General features: G+C 47.8%; 1 protein-coding gene across 2 annotated transcripts; it reads right to left on the bottom strand.

The window, feature by feature from the left end:
• Nucleotides 1-23,328, bottom strand: YDJC (YdjC chitooligosaccharide deacetylase homolog). Of its 2 annotated transcripts, none has more exons than XM_081893474.1 (6): nucleotides 23,220-23,328; nucleotides 16,471-16,649; nucleotides 10,957-11,116; nucleotides 8,927-9,026; nucleotides 4,179-4,356; nucleotides 1-2,622 (listed from the first exon to the last, which is right to left on the bottom strand). In XM_081893474.1, the coding sequence occupies exons 2-6, from the start codon at nucleotides 16,632-16,634 to the stop codon at nucleotides 2,268-2,270; spliced, it is 957 nt and encodes a 318-aa protein (XP_081749600.1). In that variant the 5' UTR covers nucleotides 16,635-16,649; nucleotides 23,220-23,328; the 3' UTR covers nucleotides 1-2,267. The 2 variants fall into 2 exon arrangements, with proteins under 2 accessions (XP_081749600.1, XP_081749601.1); XM_081893475.1 differs by lacking the exon at nucleotides 23,220-23,328 and adding an exon at nucleotides 17,745-17,866.
• Between the last annotated feature and the right edge of the window lie 2,062 nt (nucleotides 23,329-25,390).

The raw sequence follows: 25,390 nt of genomic DNA on the forward strand, positions 1-25,390 counted from the left end.
TGTTGAAAAAGAATAAGGAAATACAAATTTATTGCGACCCTGATGATGGAACTGCACTGGCGACCTCAGCAGAGCGACGTGACATGCCTGGTCCGAAGTAATTTTAGCGGGTCGAAACTATCATTGTGTCTGTTGCTGCCATCCATCTGTCTCAAGAGACAATGGAGTGAGCCTCTGGGGGGCGAAGTCAAACAGCTAAGGTGGCAGCACTGAAATGACCTCTCCAGGGTGCTGGTTGTGTGTGTATGGAGGTCCTGGGCTGACAAGACCCACCCTCTCGCCCTCCTCAATGTGGTCCAAAGGAAAGCAGAGCATTACGCTTGGCTGGGCTGCAAGAGTTGCCAGAAGGAGGCATTCCAAGACACCATCCAACCTTCTCAGGGGCTCCACAATGAATTTGTGTAAGGTTTGCTCCATAGATGGGCTACCTTCCCATCTGCCCCTCACTTCCCTCCACAGCATGAGCAGAAACCACTTACTTGACCCTTGGGCCCATTATTGGTTTCATCCATTCGGTCCGCCAGAGCCTCTCTTCGCGTGCAGGGGGAAGTCACCTGGTTTAGCCGGCCAGTCAAAGCTGTTCCTTGGGTGTGGCTGCTGTCACATGCTGACAGCTTCCTGGAGCCGCAGGTGAGAGCTAGGTGTAGGGTGGGGCCCAAAGGTGGACAAACCATGACGTGTCCCCCACCAGAGGCACTATCCTTCCCCTGGCACACCATAAACCCCGTGATTGTGCTTAAGAGGTGGCTATTGGGATACATAAGTGGGAAGTGAGACAGATCAGGGGTATTTCACTGGGAGCCAGACATGACTGACCACACCCTTTCTCCCACTCCCTGTATGGCTGGTTGTCAGCTGACACTAGGGGATCTCACCCATCTGCATACTCAAGGCAGCCTTTTGGTTCTGTCTGGTCCCAATGATAACTCCAAGGAACAGAACCATATTAAGCCAAGGGTTGATCTGATGGCCATCTCAAAGCCAGAATAGACTGGATGCAGATGTTCAGTGGCTATAGCATGCACAGTCCTCTTTTAAAAGAAATTGGGGCAGAGGGAACTAATATTTTGTTTCCACATCGCCTGCATGTGCTGAAACCTTCGTTTAATTTGTGGGTGAACCCAGTTTGCCTCCAAAATGATTGGCACAGGGCCACTTGTTTTAGAATCATGCAACAATGGACCCCTATGGTCTAGGTCTGTGCAAAGAATGACTTATCTGTGTATGGCAGCTCCTAACACACAGCCCTAGATTCGGGGACCCCACCATTCCCCGAGATGGAATCCTTCAGGAATATTTCTGCCATTGTGCCAATAAATCGATTTGTACATTTCACATTCTGTTCGCTATCCTCATGGTGCAAGCGGTGTTTTTCATGACAGCATTCTACGCCAACCCAACTGCCCACAACATTCGGCAGCCTGCAAATTTGTTCAACAGCCAAATTTCCAAACTTGTGACAGTGAAGCTAGCATTTAACATCAGGACTCTTGTGTGTCTCCTTGCCTCTCCAGAAAAAGTGAAATAAATTGTCTGAACTAAGGACACAGATGCCAATTCCCCACAATTTATGTACGTGGTCCAGTTCAGCTTTTATTGGCTAGGCAGGTGGCTGACCTTAGTGAAGAGTGTTGATTTACGCTTTGCGCTGAGTTCAAATGCTCCCTGCTTCGAATCCCCTGGATAATGGACCAATATCTTTAGACCAGGCACATCCAACTTCCAGAAGACTGTGATCTACTCCCACTATAAAAAAACTGGCAGTAATCTACTCATTGAACTGACCACAGTTGTTGAGCTTTTGGGGGGGAGGGGGGGCCATCGATAAGGATACCGTGATCAACCAGAGACACCCTGCGATTGGACATGCCTGCTGTAGACTAATAGTATGTTGAATTGGCTGATCCAAATGTGTATTTTTCTATACCAGAGTTCAAACCAGAGGCCCAGCCCACAACGACAGACCCATATAGTTTCCTATGCAATCTTTCCTGCTCCTAGAAGCATCTGCTCTACAGATCCTACCCTGCTGGTCCTGTTACTGTCCAAGCTTTCCCTTCCTAGGGATACAACTTCTGCTCCCCAGTGCTGTGAAAATGGGGCACCGCCTCTGTCCTGAGCTGCAAAGGGTGGAAGCTCTCCTTGCAAAGGGAGCCTCTGTGCCACACCGTGCGGTCTACTTGGGGGGAGGGGGTTGGTTCTTAACTCTGCACCTCACTCAGCATCACGCTTAGCCTGGCCCAGCCCAGCCAGCAACAACTGCAGCGTCACATCCCAAGGTCTTTAAATGCACAGAGCTGGATGTTCCTTGTCCTGTAGTGGCTCTGCAACTCTGCTTTCTTGAGCGTCTCAAGTTCGTGCAAGCGTTCCCAGGACTGCGAGAAATCGTCGGGTCCCTCGCCGCAGCCCCCAACTGGCGGGACGCTGGGGTACCCTGGATGCGTCATCAGCTCAATGGTTACAGTTCCGGTTTCTTGATCTGAGCGCGATGGCGAACCAGGAGGAATGGAGGAATCTTCTTCCGGCAGGTAAGCCGCTGTAGCGTTATCAATGGCCCCCAGGATGTTGGCGATGGACATGTTTTTGCCCATGGTGCTGAGGCCTATATATATATCCGGCCACCTGTGAAAGGAGGGAGATGAGCGTTTAATCGCACAAGCAGTGCTGAAGGAGCAAGCATTTTCCATCCCCTGTTTTTCTGCCCAATCATGAAATGCAATCTATTTGGAGCGAAATATTGTAATTTTGAAATTGCCGTGGTGCCAGACCCTTCCTGCTCTGTAGCATGCTGTGATGCATAAAGATCACAATCGGTAGAAGGGGGGAAGGGGAATTCATCTTCGAGCTGTCAGTTGATTAATGGAATCTTGGTTAATTAATCACATCAGTTTTACTTGGCTGATTAGTAGCTCACTGATCATGGCTGCCAGACTCCAGTCTCCTGGGATGGCATTGCTGAGGCTGCAGTATACATGGGAGAGGGAAAGGTGGAGAACCTGGTGCCTTCCAGATGTTCTGGCCTACAATTCCCATACTATATACATCATCATTATTATTATACAATTAAAGGTAAAGGTAAAGGGACCCCTGACCATTAGGTCCAGTCGTGGCTGACTCTGGGGTTGTGGCGCTCATCTCGCTTTATTGGCCGAGGGAGCCAGAGTACAACTTCCGGGCCATGTGGCCAGCATGACTAAGCCACTTCTGGCAAACCAGAGCAGCGCACAGAAATGCCGTTGACCTTGCTGCCAGAGCGGTACCTATTTATCTACTTGCACTTTTACATGCTTTCAAACTGCTAGGTGGGCAGGAGCAGGGACCGAGCAACGGGAGCTCACCCCGTCATGGGGATTCGAACCGCCGACCTTCTGATTGGCAAGTCCTAGGCTCTGTGGTTTAACCCACAGCGGCACCCGCATCCCTCCTATTATACAATTAATTGTACATTTATTCAGAATCCAATTAAGACAATTTCATTTAATTAATTCAACAAAACAGATAGACATTATCTAGTGATACCAGCTTTTTTTCTTTTATTTCTTACACCTCCAGTGCCCCCCCGCTGCCTCCTTGCCTCTTAGCGCCACCTAGGTAATCTCACCCACCTGAAGGGGGTGGTACTGCCCAATGTTTTAGAGGAAGAACGCTTTTGTTGTTGCAGAACCGTAGAGAAGGGGAAAGGGAATACCTATTTGGGGATGATGTTTGCCATTTGCAATATTTGCAAGAATTTATATTTTTGGGGGTGGGGTGGGGGGTTTAATCTGTTGTGCAATTAGTCTCTGAACCATTTCACCCAAACAGAAGGCTCTCTCTAAAAGACACACCAAGCCTTCTAGAGGCCCTAGGACTATTCTGCTTATGAAATCTTGTGTTTCGGACCCATGACTCTTCTTCCCCAGTCTTCCACTGGATCGCCTTTAGTAATAGTAATCGTTTGAGTTGTTTTAACTTGCTGTCCAGTGACTCTCTTGTCTCCCTACTCTTATTCTGGCTTGTTTTTTAAAAATGATTGTACCTTGCTTTTATAATAAACGTATTTTAGCCATTTTTTAAAATGCTGCCCTATGACCGTAATAAACGGAAACTCTCTTTAAGGCACTCGGTGAGCTGGAAACTACAGGAACCGAGAAGAAAAAGCCAAGCACTGGCAAAGACCAGAGTTGCAGGTTGCTCACCTTATTTTGTGTTTCCTAAACACATCCACTGTGTTTAGGGAGTCCTTCTCCACGCCCAGGTAAAAGGCCATTAAGTGTGGGTCTATCCAATCGCAGCGGGGAAGGTCTGGCTCGATGGGAACTCGAGTATAGGTGATCCCATAATCCTCCAACACCTGTGCAAATACGTTTCTGATCTCTGGAAGAGAAAAGGTTACTAGGAAGTCCCTCTCCAAGGAAGTAAAGGGACCCCTGACCATTAGGTCCAGTCGTGGCCGACTCTGGGGTTGCGGCGCTCATCTCGCTTTATTGGCTGAGGGAGCCGGCGTAGAGCTTCCGGGTCATGTGGCCAGCAAGACTAAGCCGCTTCTGGCAAACCAGAGCAGCGCACGGAAACGCCGTTTACCTTCCCACCAGAGTGGTACCTATTTATCTACTTGTGCTTTGATGTGCTTTCAAACTGCTAGGTTGGCAGGAGCAGGGACCGAGCAATGGGAGCTCACCCCGTTGCGGGGATTCGAACCGCCGACCTTCTGATCGGCAAGCCCTAGGCCCTGTGGTTTAACCCACAGTGCCACCCGCGCCCCTTCTCCAAGGAAGTACAGGCCTTTAAAAAAGAGAGAGAGCATATTTTCTTTTGAGTCCAAGTCCATTACCGGCTCTGTTCTCTTGCTCCTGGCCGATTCAATTCCCTGGGAAGAGGAACTGACTGTGAAACCCCTCTGTAGCTCTGTGAGGGGAATAGGGGCCTCCAGACAACTCTCAGCATCCTTAACAAACTACAGCTCCCAGAATTCTCGGGGGGGAAAGCTACGGCTGTTTGTAAACAGCCGTAGCTTTCCCCTCAGAGAATTCTGGGAGCTGTAGTCATGGTGCTGTCATGGAGAACCAGTGTGGTGCAGTGGTCTGAGCAGGTTAGTCCAATGCATGGGACACATGCAGCCCAGGTGCTGGGCTTTGGGAAGAAGGGTCTGACAGGGTCTGAGAGTCCTCCCTACTTCTTCCCAAAGCCCTGCCAGCACCCCACAAGAACTGTGGGGTGTTTGTGTGTGTCAAATTTTGGCCTCACTCCCCTCCCTGCATGAAGGCAGTGTGTGGTATGAGAAGGTGGGCCATCCCAAAGAACCACGGCTGCGCAGATTCTGTTAGCCCAGAAATGGAAAGATGGTACAATTCTGACCAAAGAGGAGCAGCAGACAAAACTGATGAACTATATGCTGAGATGGCAAAACTTACAGGAAATATCAGAAACCAGGAATAGGAGGTCTTTAATGAAGAATGGAGAAAGTTTATACAGTCATACCTCGGGTTGAATCTGCTTCAGGTTCAGCGCTTTCGGGTTGCGCTTCGCGGCAACCTGGAACTAACAGAGCGCGTTACTTCCAGGTTTCCCCGCTTGCGCATGCGCAGACGCTCAGAATGACATCACGCGCATGCGCGGAAGCGGCAAAACACGACCTGCGCACACGCGCTGTCGCGTCTTACGTTCCATTCAGGTTGCAAACGGGGCTCCAGAATGGATCCTGTTCGCATCCTGAGGTACCACTGTAATTGATTTGAAAAACGATTGTAAACAATTACACACACTGGTAGGACAGGCAGAAAACTTGTAGTAAAAATCTGAACTATGGACTGGCAAAGGATTTATAAGAATAGAGTTATGAAAGAGATGCAAAGGGGGAAATCATTAAATTAAGATCCACAATGGGGAGGGAGGGAAGTCAAAAGGGATTATATGTCTATGTTTTTCATTCGTTTGTTTATGTAAACTAGAAAATGGAAAAATAAAATTAGAGTGTCGGGCTAAGACCTGGGAGACCAGAATTCAAATCCCCACTCCGCCATGAAGCTCACTGGGCGACACTGAACCAGAATCTCTGCCTCTCAGTCTAACCTACCTCGCCAGGTTGTTGTGGCAGATTGAATGAGGATGGGGAGAACCACGTATACCAGCGTGAGCTCCCTGGAGAAGAAGCGGGGCGCTATAAATGCAATAAGATAAATAAATATAAATATATAACATGGCGCTTCAACTCTGGGGACTGATTTACTCTCTTTCTCTTAGTTTAAGCATTTACAAGCTGCAAGGTCTCAATGTTTGGGATTGGAGTATCATTTCGTTTCATTTTATATAAGTTTTATTAATTTTTCTGTTTTCCAATTTAAAATACAGTGGTACCTCGGGTTGCATTTGCTTCAGGTTACATACGCTTCAGGTTACAGACTCCGCTAACCTAGAAATATTACCTCGGGTTAAGTACTTTGCTGAAATTGTGCTCCGGTGGTGCGGCAGCAGCAGTGGGAGGCCCCACTAGCTAAAGTGGTGCTTCAGGTTAAGAGCAGTTTCAGGTTAAGAATGGACCTCCGGAACAGATTAAGTACTTAACCTGAGGTACCACTGTACTAATTTTTACATCATTAAGATATCAAAGGCTTCCCCTTCTTCTCTTCCCATTGTTCATTTTACATACTATAAATCCTTGCATATTTTACAAAAACTATACCATTCAGTATTCCATTATTGCATCCATCAGAACTTATTTACACTGTTGAATTCATCTTAATGCTGCCAGCACTTTCAGCTGTACGCAATGATTTCCCATATATCCAATAAACGTTTCCCAGTCTTCAATGTTATGTTCTTCATGTACTCTTATTCTATATCATTTTGTACCCTGGCAGAACAGCTTGCAATATCCTGAAGGCAGTGCCCTGGGTGTGGGGGTGGATAGGGCAGGAATACAGAGAACCACTGCAGATGAACTGCAGACTGAATGGGAACAGAAAGAGCTCCTTTTGCGATGGGTGTGAGTGACATGGAACTGGAACCAGATCCATTCTTAAACCAGCTTCCCAAGCACCGAGACTGTGGCACTACCGTGTACTGTGAGAGACAAGGCTGGGACCTCCCTGCTTTCAGATTGTCACTGGAAGACCTGCTCTTTGAGCTGGCGAAGCAACGAAATAGACTCGCAATAGATTCTCGCAACAACAGCAGCGAGAATGTTGGCAGCCAGTTACTGGAAAGGAAATAATATCCCAACCAAAAGGGAATGGTTAAGTAAATTATGCGAGTATCTGGAGTTAGCCAAATTGACGGACGTAATAAGGCATAAATCTAAAACTATGGTACAAAAACAATGGGAATGCTTAAATGAATATTTACAGAAACAGGGCTCAAATACGAAAGTTTGGTTGTGCTTAGACTAACCTTGTGAAGAATATAGAGAATACAGTACAAAGAATTGATGGATTACGAATGAACTTAAAGAAAGGAAGTGACTGAAGAACAGATGTTAAAATGAACTAGATAACCAAGAGACATGTTGTGAATGCGGTGGAAGTCTTTTATAATATTTTAACTAGGATTTATATACTGAAAACGTTTGAAATATGAATTTGGTATTTTGGTTATGGAAAGTATTTTTTCTCTTCTTTCTTTTTCTTGCTTCTTTTCAGCTATCTTTCATCCCTTTTCTTTTCTAATCTACATTTTGAAAAATGCGTAGATAAATGTTTTTATGTATTGTTCAGTATTGTTTCTATTTCTTTTTTTCTTTTATTTTCTTGTAATATTCAATAAAATTTAATAAAGACGTATTAAAAAGGGGGGGGGGGGAGAAATAGACTCCCACCAGGCTTAAGGCAATCTTAGCAGGACAGGTAACCTGACCCGAGGCAGCTGCCTGCAAATTGTGAGCTCAAGCCCCGGAGAGGTGCGGTAGGCCGGTGGGGGGGGGGGGCTCCAGTCCTTCAGTGTCAGAGAGCCCCCATCATCTAAGGCATTAGGGCTAGAGAAGGAACCAGCCTTGAGTCCAGAAGCCTGTCTGTGTGGTCCTTGGCACTCTCCCCCCAGAGCTTGTCTCCTTTCTAAGTCCAAGCACCCTCTCCCCAGACCACGGCCTTTCTTCCCTGTTTCTGCCTGACTAGGGACGCAGGTGGCTCTTGGGTTTGCCGATTGGAAGGTTGGTAGTTCGAATCCCATCAACACCACGGTGTGAGCTCCCGTTGCTCTGTCCCAGCTCCTGACAACCTGGCAGTTCGAAAGCACGCCAGTGCAAGTAGATAAATAGGTACCGCTGCGGCGGGAAGGTGAACGGCATTTCCATGCGCTCTGGCTTCCGTCACGGTGCTCCATTACGCCACAAGCAGTTTAGTCCTGCTGGCACATGACCCAGAAAGCTGTCTGCGGACAAACACTGGCTCCCTTGGCCTGAAAGGGAGATGAGCGCCGCAACTCCATACAGTGGTACCTCAGGTTAAGAACTTAATTCGTTCTGGAGGTCCGTTCTTAACCTGAAACTGTTCTTAACCTGAGGTACCACTTTAGCTAATGGGGCCTGCTGCTGCTGCTGCACCACCACACAATTTCTGTTCTCATCCTGAAGCAAAGTTCTTAACCCAAGGTACTATTTCTGGGTTAGCAGAGTCTGTAACCTGAAGCGTATGTAACCCGAGGTATCACTGTAGTCACCTTTGACTGCACCACAGCTGTCAACGTTTCCCTTTTTTTAAAGGCAAATTCCCTTACTCCGAATAGGATTCCTCGCAAGAAAAGGGAAAAGTTGACAGCTATGGACTGCACTTAACTTTCCAGGAGTCTTTTACCTTTTTTTACCTCTGCCTGACTGGAATGTGTCCTGGAACTCGGACCAGGCCTCTTGCTCCCCTGAATGGAGGGGAGAGAGTGCATGCAGAAAGATAAAAATCCGGAAGTACGGCCCTGGAAAAGGTCTCTCATCCTTGCCTAAGGTGTGGATTTGCCTTACCTGGGAGGACGTGAACATGCTGGTGTCCGTCCATGTGTTGAGGCAGGTGACCTGTGAGCTCACGGAACAAGTCAACTTGCGCAGTTAGTTCGTGTTTCACCTGGGAATGTAAAAGGAAAGGAGGACATGTGAGGAGAGTTGCCGTGTATATGAAGAAGACGCCCTTCATTTAGAAAACAGAAACAAAAAACAAGTGAGGAAGCAGGGCCATATGGAGATGTTCAGAGGCCCTAAGCACTGGATATTTACATAAATTAATAACTTATTTTTCTTATACGCCACCCATCTGACTGGGTTGCAGTAGCCACTCTGGGCAACTTCTCGCAAAAGTACAGGAACAACGACAACAAACGTTAAAACTTTCACCAAACAGAAAAACACCTACAGAAAAATTATATAATTCTTCTTTCGGATTTGCCAGGGAGGCATTCCACAGGTAGGGCGCCACTACCAAGAAGGCCCTCTCCCTGATTCCCTGTGACTTCACTTCTCGCAGTGAGGGAACTGCCTACGAAATAAAGGTAAAGGTAAAGGTACCCCTGCCCGTACGGGCCAGTCTTGCCAGACTCTGGGGTTGTGCGCCCATCTCACTTAAGAGGCCAGGGGCCAGCGCTGTCCGGAGACACTTCCGGGTCACGTGGCCAGCGTGACATCGCTGCTCTGGCGAGCCAGAGCCGCACACGGAAACGCCGTTTACCTTCCCGCTGGTAAGCGGTCCCTATTTATCTACTTGCACCCGGAGGTGCTTTCGAACTGCTAGGTTGGCAGGCGCTGGGACCGAGCAGCGGGAGCGCACCCCGCCGCAGGGATTCGAACCGCCGACCTTTCGATCGGCAAGTCCTAGGCGCTGAGGCTTTAACCCACAGCGCCACCTGCGTCCCTGCCTACGAAATACTACATAATTATTTAACTCTTTCAGATCTGCCAGGAAGGCGTTCCACAGAAAGGGTGCCACTACCAAGAAGGCCCTGTGCCTGGTTTCCTGTAATTTCACTTTTCACAGTGAGAGAACCACCAGAAGGCCCTCACTGGTGGACCTGAGGGTCTGGGTTGAACGATGGGGGTGGAGACACTACTTCAGGTATAGAGGGCCCCCACCCCTGTAAGTAATTCAAAATAAGAACAATACTAAATAAAATTTTATTTGAGATGACACAAAACTTCCATGTACGCTGAAATGTGCATGCATGTGCATGGTCCACCTATCTCACCATGGTTCAACACCAAGGATCTCCCAAACCTGGCCCAACAGACCTCCCCACTGTCCTGTGAAGGTGTTTTGGGGTAGCCTTGCCCGCCTGCCCCTACACCTGACGTCAGACATAATGTCAGGTGTGGGCAGGTAAGGTCAAAGAAAGCTTAAAGTGGGCTTTCGTTATTAACTTTCTGCCTAGGTTTAATGGTGGTCTTGTAAGGTAATAAAATAATTCTGGGAAATGATATATAATGAGATAAAAAAAATGTTCAACTTTTGCAAACAACAACAACAACAGAGGCTTTTTTTATCAGGAATTATAGGTGCAGATATTCCAAGGGAGCAGAAAAGACTTTTTATGTATGCCATGACAGCCACCCAGATGTTATTAGTCCAGAGCTGGAAAGAAAATAAAGTCCCTACCAGAGAAGAATGGCAAATCAAATTGTTGGACTATGCCGAAATGGCAAAACTGACCAGGAAGCTCAGGACTCAAGAAGACCAGAACTTTAACAAATAATTGGGGGGGGGGGGATATAATTTATCTTGGAGACCACTGTAAGCAGATGAAAGCACTAGCAGGATTACAATAACACTTGTAATGTAGCAATGGAGACAATGGGATGATATAAAATATGGATTATTGGAAAAGATGCAGTAGAAAAGAATAGAATCTGCAAATGTGGAAACGTATGATGGTATTGTTATAATTTTATACTTGCAAAACCAAATAAAAAGTATTTCAAATAATAATAATAATAAGCGCCACATGGTTTCTCCCACAGTCGATACCACCAGAACTAGCAAGCAAAGCCCTGTATGCGTGTCTTCCTACCTCAGACATGTTCAGGAGACCATCGGCCAATGCTCTCCGGATCCCCATCTTTCCGTGGAAAAACCCTTCTTCGTTGAGCAATGTGGACTTCGCTTTCAACGCCGGACAAACAGGAGAGCCCTCAGAAAGGTTGGCATGGAGCCCTATTGGAATGTGATACCTAGGGAGGATATATTTCAAAATGCCAGTTAATGTCCAGCTCTCACTAACACACCACGTTCCTGTGACGGATGGGTTTGCAGGGAGAGACAGTGTCGTGTCTTTCAGCCCAGAGGCTCATTAGTTCCTAAACATCCTTGCAAGATGGGTAAGAAATACCTCTGTTTTTTTCAGAGCTACACTTAACATCACAGACAGTGCTTCCCTACATTTAAATTGAGGTTGTCCAGCAAAAAAACAAAACCAAGACCCAATGTTTTGGGTATTTTGGACTTCTCAACATTTTCACATGAAGGCATTGTTTAGTACAGTGGTACCTCGGGTTCAGTACTTAATTCGTTCCGGAGGTCCGTTCTTAACCTGAAACTGTTCTTAACCTGAAGCACCACTTTAGCTAATGGGGCCTCCTGCTGCTGCTGTGCCGCCAGAGCCCGATTTCTGTTCACATCCTGAAGCAAAGTTCTTAACCTGAAGCACTATTTCTGGGTTAGCGGAGTGTGTAACCTGAAGCATATGTAACCTGAAGCGTATGTAACCTGAGGTACCACTGTACTAGAAGTGTGATGTTGGAAACACTTCAATATGAACTTGTTGATCCTGGAGAAATCTCTGATACCTGTGGCTGTTTGTGTACTTTTGAACTACAGTGGTACCTCAGGTTAAGTACTTAATTCATTCCGGAGGTCCGTACTTAACTGAAGCTGTTCTTAACCTGAAGCACCACTTTAGCTAATGGGGCCTCCTGCTACCGCCGGTGCTGCCGGAGCATGATTTCTGTTCTCATCCTGAAGCAAAGTTCTTAACCTGAAGCACTATTTCTGGGTGAAGTGTATGTAACCTGAAGCATATGTAACCTGAGGTACCACTGTATAAACCTGTAGTGTTGGGGATTAAAAGCAGGACAACAACAAAAATTTGATTACGTGAGGCTTTGTGGTGCAGAATGTGCCCTTGGACTCCAATTGTGCTTTCTCAATTGCCTGGATGGAGAACAGAGAGGGGCCTGCGAGTATGAAGAAATCAACCCACTGCACAAAGGTAAAAAGGTATTGCTCCACCCACTTTTGCCTTTGGCTCCACCCACCACCGGCCCTGGGAAAGTTGCCTAGGATGGAATGCGGACCTCAGACTGCAAAAAAAAAAAAAAAGCCCTTCACTGCCTAGGACCCTCGTACCTACGGGACTGCCTCTCCCAGTATGCTCCAGGAGGACCTTAAGGTCCATAAATAGCAACACCCTGGTGGTCCCGGGCCCTAAGGAAATTAGATTAGCTTCAACCAGAGCCAGGGCCTTTTCAACACTGGCTCCAGCCTGGTGGAATGCTCTGTCTCATGAGACAAGGGCCCTGCAGGATCTGATTTCTTTCCGCAGGGCCTGTAAGACAGAGTTGTTCCGCCTGGCCTTTGGCTTGGAGCCAATTTGATTCCCTCCCCCTCTTTCTTTTTTCCTTTCTCCTCCTGTGATGAGGCTGCATTTTAATATTTTAATGTTTCAATATTTTAATGTTGTATTTTAATCTTGTTTTTAAGTTATATTCATTCAACTTGTTTTTATTACAGTGGTACCTCAGGTTACATACGCTTCAGGTTACAGACTCCACTAACCCAGAAATAGTGCTTCAGGTTAAGAACTTTGCTTCAGGATGAGAACAGAAATCGTGCTCTGGCGGCGTGGCGGCAGCAGGAGGCCCCATTAGCTAAAGTGGTGCTTCAGTTTAAGAACAGTTTCAGGTTAAGAACGGACCTCCAGAACGAATTAAGTACTTAACCTGAGGTACCACTGTATTGCTTGTTAGCCGCCCTGAGCCCAGCCTTGGCTGGGAAGGGCGGGGTATAAATAAAAATTATTATTATTATTATTAAAAGCTTCCCAACCTTGGCAACCACCTGGCCCAGTTCATTTTTTTTTATTTTGCAGGATCTGCTTAGGGGCCATATCGGGTGCTTAGCCGCCCCTGGTTTAAAGGACAGCTCAAGATAAAGGCAGGTTATCAGAGGAGGCTTTGCCCTTAGAGAAAAAACAACAGAGTAATTATTTCAAACTAGCCCAGGCTTCTAATTTATGTAATAGGCCCGGGGATGAAGGAAACCCTCCGTAGGTGGCCGATAACCCAGGAATATTTTTAGCAGCAAACACCCACACAGGGACAATCCTTTTAGTCAGCAGAGATGGTTAAAAGGATTAAGATGTTGGCTTTCAAAGACTATATCAGAGGAGTAAGCAAAAAAAGTGTGACCCAGATCTGAGCTGCTCTCTTAAACCGAGGCTATGGGACCTCCAGGTGCCGACATAACAAGGTTAAGCTCGCGTCCGCGGTGCGATATCTCGCGTGCATAAGTGCTGGCAGGAATTGTTAATTACTCACGCATAACCTAATTAAGTGTCCAAGGCAGGATCTGCGTATGTTTTCTGGCTCCCTGCATTAGATTCCCAAGGTAGGAAAAGCCAAGAGGAGGGGCCGGCATGCTGGGAAGAAAAACCAACCTCTCAGAGTGGCTGAGATAGTGCAAAAAAGCTGCCGCCACTCTGAAGGCTCTGACCTGGATTCGAAGAAGCCGTTTCAGACTGGAGTCACGCGGCCTCGTGGGCCGGACTCTGCAGGGCTTGTAATCAGAAACGGGGCCAGGTGTTTTCTATATTTACAAAAAGTGTGCCGGTAAAGGCCGTCGGCTCTGCAGGCGGCTTTCAAAAAGAGGAGAGCATCGGAAAAGGCCGTGGGTGGCATTTAAGGTTTCCCCTGCCATGATCTCCAGCCCTAAAATAGCAGAGCTTTATTAGCTGTTGTTACAGTGGTACCTCAGGTTACATACGCTTCAGGTTACAGACTCCGCTAACCCAGAAATATTGCTTCAGGTTAAGAACTTTGCTTCAGGATGAGAACAGAAATTGTGCTCCGGCGGCGCGGCAGTAGCAGGAGGCCCCATTAGTTAAAGTGGCGCTTCGGGTTAAGAACAGTTTCAGGTTAAGTACGGACCTCCGGAACGAATTAAGTACTTAACCCGAGGTACTGCTGTATTTGTCATTATTACCCTTGTTATTCTTACTATTATTTTGGCCTTGCCCACGTGCTTCTCAAGGCGGTGTACAATAAAACCAGATAAAAATCAGTTTAAAAACAATACAAAAAAACCAACGTGTGTATGTGCGTGTGCACGCACGCATACACACAGATACCCATGGCAGAGACCTATTCATTCAACTGGAATAGCATGTCAGAACATAGCTTCAAAGTATAGACTGTGAGCGCCTGCCATATCTCAAAAGGGATGTTATTTCACAGATCAGGAGTAGCCAAACTAAAAGCACTGCACTTAGTTGTGCAGTGTGAGACCTTTGAAACTTGCACGTGAAGCACTCTCTGCAGACTGTGTATATAAGCGACAAGGCAGTGATAGGAATCTGCCTTATCCTGAGCCAGACCAATGATCCATCTAGCTCAGTTTTGTCTGCACGGGCTGGCAGCAGAATTCTAGGCATTGCCTTTAAGGTAAATCCATTATTTTCTGTGCACGTACAGCAGCAACTGATTTGGACTACTCCAATATCATCCTTTGAGGCGACTTGAGTTGTGTTTTCCCTGAAGCTCCATTGCAAGTAGCAGATCTTGCACAACATTCTCTTGAAATGGAAGCCCTTTCTGTTCTCTGTGTTCCTAAACGCTTAGCTTTGGAGCATACGGAACGACGCCTCAGGGCTCTTCTTGCGCCAGAGCGACCTTGAGAGCCTATCCTCAGTGGCTGACTCTCCTCCTTTCACTCTGATAGGCACCAGTCAGCACAAAGCGGGGAAAAGGCTTCTTTCTCAGTGGTTAAAAAGCTGCTTCCCATGTTCCCATGTTCCCATGGCAGAACTCTGAAGCTCTGAAGCCTTGGATCTACGGAAGCTGTCCAATCAAAGTTCTTAAGGCAAATTTTCTCTGTACCACCCTGTGTCCCAAATGCATCATTGCACCTTAGGGGCTAATCTTCCCTCGGTAGAATTACGGATCTGGCATAGGACAATTACCGTATTTTTCGCCCCATAGGACGCACCGGCCCATAGGACGCACCTAGGTTTTTTGGGGGGGGGGAATAAAGAAAAAAAATATTTATTTCCCCCCCCAGGTGCGGGGCTGGGGCAGGGGAAGCCCGAGCTTCCCCTGACCCCTGACCCCAGAACAAGCTGCTATCCGCAAGCCGTGGGAGAGCTGCGCGACTTCACACAGCTCTCCCACGGCTTGCCAAGAGCTGCGCGAAGCCCGAAGCCTGGGGCATGATGAGCTCAGCGCGCCCCAAACTTCTGGGTACAGACAAGCTCTCTGCTAGCCGTGGGAGAGCTGCACGAAGTCTTGCAGCTCTCCCACAGCTAGTGGAGAGCTTCCTGAAGCCTGCATTTGCCCCATAGGACGCACACACATTTCCCCTTCATTTTTGGAGGGGGGAAAGTGCATCCTATAGGGCAAAAAATATGGTAACTATTGGCTTCGCCTAAACTCAAATCCCCCCGGTCTAATATCCCTAGTGCTGCAAGATTGTCACAAGAGCGCCTGGACTAAAACCGTCTATCAAAAACTTCACTCTTGTGATTTATCACCACAACAGCTACTCACTTTGGGTTTTAGTAAAGCAAACGGTCTAATTTGTCAGCGCCTAAATGGTATCGAGCGTCAGAACAACTTGGCCACAATAAGGAAATTTTGCCCATGGTATGACTATTTTCCACCTTCCCATTTCGACTCTCTGGCACCCTCTCCGCATCACCTAGCAATTCCAAAATATAAACGTGCTTTTACTCTCTCGAGATTGAATGTATTGCCCTCGGCTGTACTTGAGGGACGATTCCAACAGATTCCACACACAAAACGCTTATGTCCCTGTGGAGATGGCAGCACCAAATTGATGGCTTGCACTCTTTATAATGAGTTGAGGAATGACATTATCACCCCTCTTTTATTGTCCATTCCGGGTCACCCAGCCACTGCCACAGTGTCCTTTCTCTTGGCAGATCAAGATGAGCAGGTGACAGCAAAGGTTGCAAGGTTTATAGCTGGGGCAATCAGAATAACATCCACTACTTGACTATCAATTCAAAACCCTAAAACGTATTTTATATAATTGACTTTTTATTTCTATTCTTTGTATGTTGTATTGCCGTTTTACTGCTACGGCTGATGGCTGACGCAAATAGAGATTCATTCATTCATTCATTCTGAAGCCTTTTAACGGGGGGTGCCAGGATTTGAGCCCAGGACCTGCTCTGCACAAAGCACGGGCTCCACCACCGAGCCAGTGGCCATGCTCAATTTCATGCCTGGCAGGGCTTTGCGAAACAGGCGCCTGCGTGAGAGCAAGAGACAGAAAGCAAGGGAGCTCTCACCTCCTCGCCAGTTGTGCTGCATCGGACGCAGCGCTGCCGTTCACCAGGAGGGACACGTTGGACACCCCGCCGGAGAGAAAAGACTCCACGATGCCTTGGTTTCTTCTTGGGCAGTAGCCAAAGTCATCTCCGGTGACTATGAGCTTCACTGCGGCTCTGGGCATCCTTAGGAGTCAGCCCTGGAAGTGGGGGCAGGAGGAGAGAATGCAAGAGGAAGTCTTGAATAAATCACACAAGAATCAAGCCCGCCAGAGCGCCCTCAGGAAATGTAAGGACAAGTCTGGAGCGGATCAAAGCATGAGTCAGCGTTGGCTACAGCTGTTGCCACAGCACAGAAGTGAACAGTCTAGGTGCCGGTTCCATAATTGCTAGTATCACCTACGTTGCTCTGCCCATCCTCCTGGGAGGTGTAGAAAGCAAGTTTATTTTGCTATTCGAGGAAGGAAGAAAGGAAGGGCGCGTCTGTATGCAAAGTTACTCAACAGGATTAGCCTGGCCTCGCTTTCTCACACACAGCCCTCCCTCCAGATTAAAAGGTCAACAGGTTTAAAAATTCCTGCAACGGGGTGAAAGCCATGCAGCAGGAGCAAAGAGTTAGGTGCTTCCTGCTAAAAACCGACACCTTCACTGGGTGTGGGTGATCATTGCGGAGGGACAGAGTTAGGCCAAATCCCACTTACACCTGGAATAAAGCAGAGGCATTCCTCTGCCCAGCTCCAACAGCCAGTGTGGTGTAGTGATTGCAGCGTCAGACTAGGACCTGGGAGACCAGAGTTCGAATCCTCACACGGCCATGAAGCTCACTGGGTGATCTCGGACCAGTCTCTCTCTCTCTCTCTCCCACTAGCTTACCTTATGGGATTGTCAGAAGCATAAAAACCCAGCATGCATTCTGCAGCATTCGAACCATAATACAGTAAGGTGTAATATAAGAAAAGAAAGAAGCAATAGAAAAAGACAACTAAAAGCCAAACGAAACCAACGTGAACCTGGAGGGTTGGGGCTTGAGAAGGCCCCGTCCCACGATAAAAAAATTGCACTGGGACTGAAGCTGCCTTAAAACTTCAGCAATGGAACAGAGGTTTCCCCTTGCTGTATTGACTTCCCTTTCCCCTCTCCGGCTTTCAGAACAGCTTAGAGCCCCTGTACCGCTCCTTCTTTCCCAAAGTAGGAAAGTCCGGCATTGCGGTGTGTTTGCCCAGCGTCTAGGGTGAATACAAAGAAGGCACTGAGACTCCTCCGTTCCATTTGCGGAAGGAATGAGCTGTACTTACGGGCATCCTGTTGAATCTGCTGAGGAGCAGAAATGAAGGAGACTGGTTTGTCAGGACCGGCGTGGTTTAAGCGCTCAAGAGTGTGTTGCCTAAGATAGAAGGAGACTGTCGAAAGCATAGTCTCGACTTCTGGAGGCGGGGATAGGCGTGGCCTGAGCAAACCTAGGCGCTTCTTTGCACAGTCATCTGGACTCTATAAGGAAGTAGCTAGAGAAGGCTTTGCCTTAGCCTTCACGGCCGGCTGGGGCTGATGGGAGATGTAGTCCAAAACATCTGGATTCTAAGCAAGGTTTTCAAAAGGGCTCTCAAATAAAAAGGAAATGGGTTGACTGCTGGGGTAGCTCAGTTGGTAAAGCATGGGACTCTTAATCTCAAGGTCAGAAGTTCGAGTCCTATGTTGGGTAGAAGATTACTGCATTGCAGGGGGTTGGACCAGATGACCCTCATGGTCCCTTCCAACTCTACAATTATACCATAGTAAGAGCTTTGTAAGAGTAAGTAGGGATGCGGGTGGCGCTGTGGGTTAAACCACAGAGCCTAGGACTTGCCAATCAGAAGGTCAGCAGTTCAAATCCCTGCAACAGGGTGAGCTCCTGTTGCTCGGTCCCTGCTCCTGCCAACCTAGCAATTCAAAAGCATGTCAAAGTGCAAGTAGATAAATAGGTACCACTCCGGTGGGAAGGTAAACAGTGTTTCCGTGCACTGCTCTGGTTCAACAGAAGCGGCTTAGTCATGCTGGCCACATGACCCGGAAGCTGTACGCCGGATCCCTCGGCCAATAAAGCGAGATGAGCGCCGCAACCCCAGAGTCGGTCACAAATGGACCTAATGGTCAGGGGTACCTTTACCTTTAAGAGCTTTTAAAAAATAATAATCCAGATTTTAAAAACCGAAAGAGCAAAATGCCAGGGAAGGGTAGCAGCTCAGTGACACAACATCTGCTTGGAATTGCTGGTTTATTTATTAAAGTTGTCTACTGCCCCCTACGTCTGCAGATCTCGGGGCAGTTCACAATAATAAAATCACAGTATAAAAACCACAACATGCATAATAAAAATAACAACAAACCTCAAAATCCCCCCTCCCACAACACATTTTAAAAGCAAATTGGACGTCAATCTGCCAAAGGCCCGGTTAAAAAGGAATGTTTTTGCCTGGCGTCTAAAGGTGTATAATGAAGATGCCTGGTGAACTTCCCTGCGGAGAGCATTCCACAGACAGGGAGCTACTGTAGAAAAGGCATGCTGTTGTGTTGACGTCTTGTGGAGGAGGCACATGAAGAAGAGCCTCAGACGATGTTCACAGGGTCCAGATAAGTTCATATGGACAGAGGTGGTCTTTGAGGTTTAAGGCTTTATAGCCCAAAACCAATACAGTGGACGCTCGGGTTGCAAACGTGATCCGTGCGCGATGCATGTTCGCAACCTGCAGCGGCACACACGGTTGCGATTTGGCGCTTCTGTGCATGGTGCAATTTAGCACGTCTGCACATGCGCGGCTGCCGAAACCCGGAAGTAACCCGTTCTGGTACTTCCAGGTTTCGGTACGTTCGTAACCTGAAAAAACGCAACCTGAACTGTCTGTAACCCGAAGTATGACTGTACTTTGAGATGGGCCTAGAAACTAATTGGTAGCCGGTGCAATTGGGCCAGGATGAGTGTAATATGCTCAAACCTTCTTGCAACCTGGCAGCTATATTTTGCACCAGCTGAAGTTTCTGAACCAGCTTCAGACATGTAACACATTGCAGTAATCTAACCTAGAGGTTACCAGAGCATAGGCAAGAGTAGTTAGGCTATCCCTGTCCAGATAGAGGCATAGTTAGGCAACCAGCCGAAGGTGATGGAAGGCACTCTGGGCCAATGAGGCCACCTGAGCCTCGAGTGACAGTAAAGGATCCACCCCCAAGCTATGAACCTGCTCTTTCAAAGGAAATGTAACCCCATCAAGAGCAGGCAACCTCAAAGCCATTCAATCTAGGGAACAGTCCACTAACAGTGCCTGTCTTATCTGGATTGAGTTTCAGTTTGTTGGCTCTCATCCAGTCCATTATAGAGGCAACACCAGCATTTCTACTGCCTCACCTGCAGGTGTAAAGGAAAAGTAGAGCTGAGTGTCATCAGCATACTGCTGACAACATACTCCAAACCTCCGGATAACCCCACCAGCGGTTTCATGTAGATGTTGAACAACATACTGCAGTGGTATTCAAACTTTTTTCAGAGAGGGCCAGATTTGATGAAGTGAAGGGCTGTGAGGGCCGACCAAAGTTGCTGACCTTTTTTTTAGGATTGAAGTTCTTGAGGGTTTTTTTTACAACTTTACCCCAGAAAATAAACTGCCATAGGGGCCAGATTAAAACGACCGACAGGCCAGATTAGGCTCAAGAAACGGATTTTGGACATGCCTGGCCCAATTGCCTTCTAAATCCAGCCTGTGGGCTGTCCGGGAATCAGCGTGTTTTTACATGAGTAGAATGTGTCCTTTTATTTAAAATGCATCTCTGGGTTACACTGGTACCTCAGGTTACAGATGCTTCAGGTTACAGACTCCGCTAGCCCAGAAATAGTACCTTGGGTTAAAAACTTTGCTTCAGTACCACTGTATTTGTGGGGCCTGCCTGGTGTTTTTACATGAGTAGACTGTGTGCTGTTATTTAAAATGCATCCCTGGGTTATTTTGGGGGCATACGAATTCGTTCCTCTCCCCCCTCAAAATATAGTCCAGTCCCCCACAAGGTCTGAGGGACAGTGGACAGGCCCCCTGCTGAAAAAGTTTGCTGCCCTCTGGCATAGGGGATAAAACTGAACCCTGAGGAACTCCACACTGAAGTCTCCACGGGGCTGAAGAGCCCTCCCCAAACATCACCTTTTTGGTAACGTCTGTGCAAGTAGAACCGGAGCCTCTGCAAAGCGATGCCACCTACCCGTAACTCAGACAAGAATGCCATGGTTGACGGTATCAAAATCCGCTGAAAAATTGAGGGCAGTTAATGGGGACACGGGACGCGGGTTAAACCACAGAGCCTAGGACTTGCCGATCGGAAGGTCAGCGGTTCGAATCCCCGCGACGGGGTGAGCTCCCGTTGCTCGGTCCCTGCTCCTGCCAACCTAGCAGTTCGAAAGCACGTCAAAGTGCAAGTAGATAAATAGGTACCGCTCTGGCGGGAAGGTAAACGGTGTTTTCGTGCGCTGCTCTGGTTTGCCAGAAGCGGCTTAGTCATGCTGGCCACATGACCCGGAAGCTGTACGCTGGCTCCCTCGGCCAATAAAGCGAGATGAGCACCGCAACCCCAGAGTCGGCCACGACTGGACCTAATGGTCAGGGGTCCCCTTTACCTTTACCTAATAGGAACACATCCCCCCCAACAGAGGTCATCATACAGGGCAACCCAAGCAGTTTCTGTGCCAAAACTGGGCCTACACCCCGATTGATACATGCAAAAGGTTCGAGGTGAACCTCTAATGACATCTTCAGGTCAAGAAAGGACCCTGCCTGAAGTCCTGGAGAGCTGCTGCCAGTCCGTGTAAGCAGTGCTAAGCTAGATGTACCCAACAAGTCCGAGTCAGTATAAGGCAGTTTCCTATTTTTCTTACAGCAGGCAAAAAATTTTTTTTAAAAAAAATGTTTCCAGGACAATTCAAGGTTTAAAGCCCTAAATCAGGGGGCTGGAAGCGAAGACAGCCCCTGCAGTTTTTGAAACACACCGTTTCAGAAAATAAATTCGTAGCATAACAAACTGAGTGACTGGAATGAATAGGATGCCATTCAAACCTAGAATGAAAGTGATCACTAATGTGTTTTTTTTAGGTGACTTTTCCCTAAGAAGCTCATGCGCTCTTTGGGCATGCTAAAATTAGTATGCTAACTGTTTTCAGCGCTGTCACGTCCCCACCCCCAACAAATACTTAAAATATGTCCTGTCTCAATAAAAAAATAACTTTCCAAGTAAAAGCTTTGAATTTGCTTGACTAATAACACTTGAAGCTCCTTAAATGGGCTTTGTTGATTTGAAATATTCAGCTCCAATTCTTTTCGCTACTGGAAAAGCTTCTGAGATTTACACAGCACATAAAATTCACATGGTGTTAATTTAATTGAACTTTTTGTAAGTTTTATTTGCTACATGCAAGTCAGACATCCTAAATCAGGTCTTAATTGATTTAGTTGCGGGGGGCGGGGCGGGCGGATTCTGGAAAATGAACCAGCATCAATTTTCTCTCTCTTTCTCTGTCTGCAAATTGAAGATAATGCTTTTTTACCTCTGAGAAACTGGGCTTGGATCCACAAATGTTTTGCCGTAATATAATCATTTAGTCTTTAAGGTATTAACAAAAACCTTATTTTACTGTACCAAAAATCGAACACCGTCTGTGATTTATTTGCTGGGGCGATTCCAGGCCAGCACACCCAATTTCCTTACCATCATTATCAAAAGACGTTTTATATATTTGTATAGAGCTTTAATTCTATCAAGGTTTAATTGTTTTTTAACGGTTGCTCCCCCCGCCCCCGGCTGTTCATAGTGGTTCTTATTTCCACCTGTGAGCTGCCTTGAGTCCCGTGGGGGGGGGGGGTCGAAAGGCATTGTATAAATGAACATATGATTAAAAATAACAGCCACCAGAAGGTCCGAGGGCAGTTCCCAGCAACACAAAATAAAAGCAGTTTAAAAACCAATTGCAATCTCACAACTGATGTGCAATGCCTATGTATACAAATAGATCTATAGCGCTCAAGTGTCAAAGCGTGATCATTACCTCTCCCAGGAAAAAGATCGACCTCCCTATTTCAGTTCCCCTGCTGGCCCCGATCCTCCCAGGCACTCCTCCTAAGCTCACCGGCCTCTCCACCCGCAAGTCTTTCTGCAGCATTCCTCTGCCCCCAAACGCAGGGCGCCATCGCAGATCGAGGAGATCCCACCTTCTTCCTTTGCCCCCAAGGTGATCCGCTTCTCCTTCACACCTCCAGGCGCCTGATCCATATTTTGCAACGCTCAGCCTGGGAATCCTTTTATGTCCCCGTCCCGAATTGCTCCCATCCCAGCCTAATGCAACGGTGCGATCCTGCGCGCCCCAGAGAGAGGGAAGCCCCAATGTTTGCAGCGGGGCTTTTTTTTTTTTTTTGCCGCACCTCAGAAGGGATCCTGCAAGAAGTCGCAGCTATTTGGCTAGCCCACCCCCGCAGCGACACCCCCCACCCCAAGAAGGGCAGGATCTGCAAGCGTTTGTGCCCCCTATATATATAGGGCAAATATATATATATTTGCAAAGGTCCAAGGAAGGGCAAGGGAGGGAGAAGGGCCCGCTGGTCTCCCGTCCCCCCTCCCCCGCCTGGAGATCCGAATCTCCCACGCAGCGGACCCCAAAGGGGACTGCAAAGCTAGGGCGAGGACCCCCCCCCACCGCCCCACCACACTCCTAATCGCCGCCCACGTGTCCCAGGCTAACAGGAAGGGAGATCTCTTGCACTCACCCATGGTGGAACAATTGCAGCAACAGCAGCGTCCATGATCCGCTTCCAGCAGCAGGAAGCTATTTGCAACCTGGGAGGGGGGAAAAATCGGCTTGGTCGGAGCGGGGCGGCAGCGCCCCCTGACTGCACAAAGCAGGGACGCGTTGGGATTTAAGGTGGATTTTTTCCCCCGGGGGGGGGGGAGAGGCAGGCAGCTGGAATTAGTTTAAGGGCCCCATCTCCAGCGCCCGTTCGGAGCACGTGGCTCCCTCCCCCTCGTCAACCCCCAAATAAATCCTGGGAACTGTAGTTCCCCCTGCCAACGTGCTACAGCTCCCAGCACCCTTAGCTAACTAAACCAAATATTTGCTTCCAGTGTGGCGTAAGAGCCAATTCCTAGGGGCCGAGGTCCTTTCGCCCCCCCCTAAAATATTTGAGGGGGCTGCCCCCCTCAAATTGATGGGAATTACCATTCAAATCGTACAGTTAAAGCTATGGTTTTCCCAGTAGTGATGTATGGAAGTGAGAGCTGGACCATAAAGAAGGCTGATCGCCAAAGAATTGATGCTTTTAAATTATGGTGCTGGAGGAGACTCTTGAGAGTCCCATGGACTGTAAGAAGATCAAACGCATCCATTCTTAAGGAAATCAGCCCTGAGTGCTCACTGGAAGGACAGATCCTGAAGCTGAGGCTCCAAGACTTTGGCCACCTCATGAGAAGAGAAGGCTCCCTGGAAAAGACCCTGATGTTGGGAAAGGTGGAGGGCACAAGGAGAAGGGACGACAGAGGACGAGATGGTTGGACAGTGTTCTCGAAGCTACCAGCATGAGTTTGACCAAACTGCGGGAGGCAGTGGAAGACAGGAGTGCCTGGCGTGCTCTGGTCCATGGGGTCACAAAGAGTCAGACACGACTAAACAACTAAACAACAACAACAGCCATTCAAATGGTGTGTGTTCCACATCATGTGATCAGTTATGTGGTGATTACCTGCCCCCCCATATTTTATTCAAGTCGGCCGCCCTGCAGTGTGGTGTAGTGGTTAGAGTGTTGGAGGCCAAGGTTCTAGTCCACATGAAGCCGCTGGGTGACCTTGGGCCAGGGGGAGGTGAGATATAAATGTACAAAATACAATACAATAGGAGCTTCCGGGAGTTCTAGAGCCGCTTTATGGCCTGCTCCTTTCATCACTGTTATCAGAGCGAAAGAATTCCCAAGGTTCTTTGTCAAAAATCAGGTGTCCTAGGTAAAGGTAAAGGGACCCCTGACCATTAGGTCCAGTCGCAGACGACCCTGGGGTTGCGGTGCTCATCTCACTTTATTGGCCGAGGGAGCCGGTGTACAGCTTCCGGGTCATTTGGCCAGCATGACTAAACCACTTCTGGCGAACCAGAGCAGCTCATGGAAACGCCATTTATCTTCCCGCTGGAGCGGTACCTATTTATCTACTTGCACTTTGACGTGCTTTTGAACTGCTAGGTTGGCAGGAGCAGGGACCGAACAACAGGAGCTCACCCCATCGTGGGGATTCAAACTGCCAGCCTTCTGATCAGCAAGTCCTAGGCTCTGTGGTTTAACCCACAGCGCCACCCGCATCCCCATAACATCACTGTTATCAGAGCCAAAGAATTCCCAAGGTTCTTCGTCAGAAGTCCTGTGCACTGACTGGACTTTAAATTTGTGGTGTGGATTTGCCTATTAGTTTATATTTTTATCCTCCTGACTGTATGTGGTGTAGCTGTGGAAGGGAGCATAGCTCAGCGATAGATAGACAATAGTGAACTGGGTGCAGCTGTGGTTTGACTCCATATATAACAGCTTCTTATGTTGGTTTAACCCCATCTTTAGTCTTCATAATAACCTTGTAAGGCAGGCAAAAGGCAGAGACCAGCCCAGGACCACCTCCATCCCAAATTGCCTGACACAGGACGCGTCTGCACTACACATTTAAAGCAGTATCGTACCACTTTAAAACTTTAAAACAGTCAAGGCTTCCCCTAAAGAACCTGGGAAACACAGTTTGTTTAGGGCACTGACACTTTCTTGGAGAACCCTATTCCTGCACGGAGCTACAGTTATCAGAGGGGTTTAACAATCAGTCCTTCTTTCCAGGGAAAAAGTGCCATCTGTCACCCTAGAACAGGCGTGCCCTACAGACACATGTGGCCCTCAGCTTACTTTTATGTGGCCTC

The sequence above is a fragment of the Podarcis melisellensis genome (genome assembly GCF_964234715.1).
Source record: "Podarcis melisellensis genome assembly, chromosome: 16".
Taxonomy (NCBI): Eukaryota; Metazoa; Chordata; class Lepidosauria; order Squamata; family Lacertidae; genus Podarcis; species Podarcis melisellensis.

Coding starts and splice junctions, on each gene's coding strand:
- YDJC (XM_081893474.1), bottom strand. CDS start 16,634: ATGCCCAGAGCCGCAGTGAAGCTCATAGTCACCGGAGATGACTTTGGC. Junction 11,117..16,470: donor GCAGCACAACTGGCGAGGAG/GTGAGAGCTCCC, acceptor TATCCTCCCTAG/GTATCACATTCCAATAGGGC. Junction 9,027..10,956: donor GTCTCCTGAACATGTCTGAG/GTAGGAAGACAC, acceptor TTACATTCCCAG/GTGAAACACGAACTAACTGC.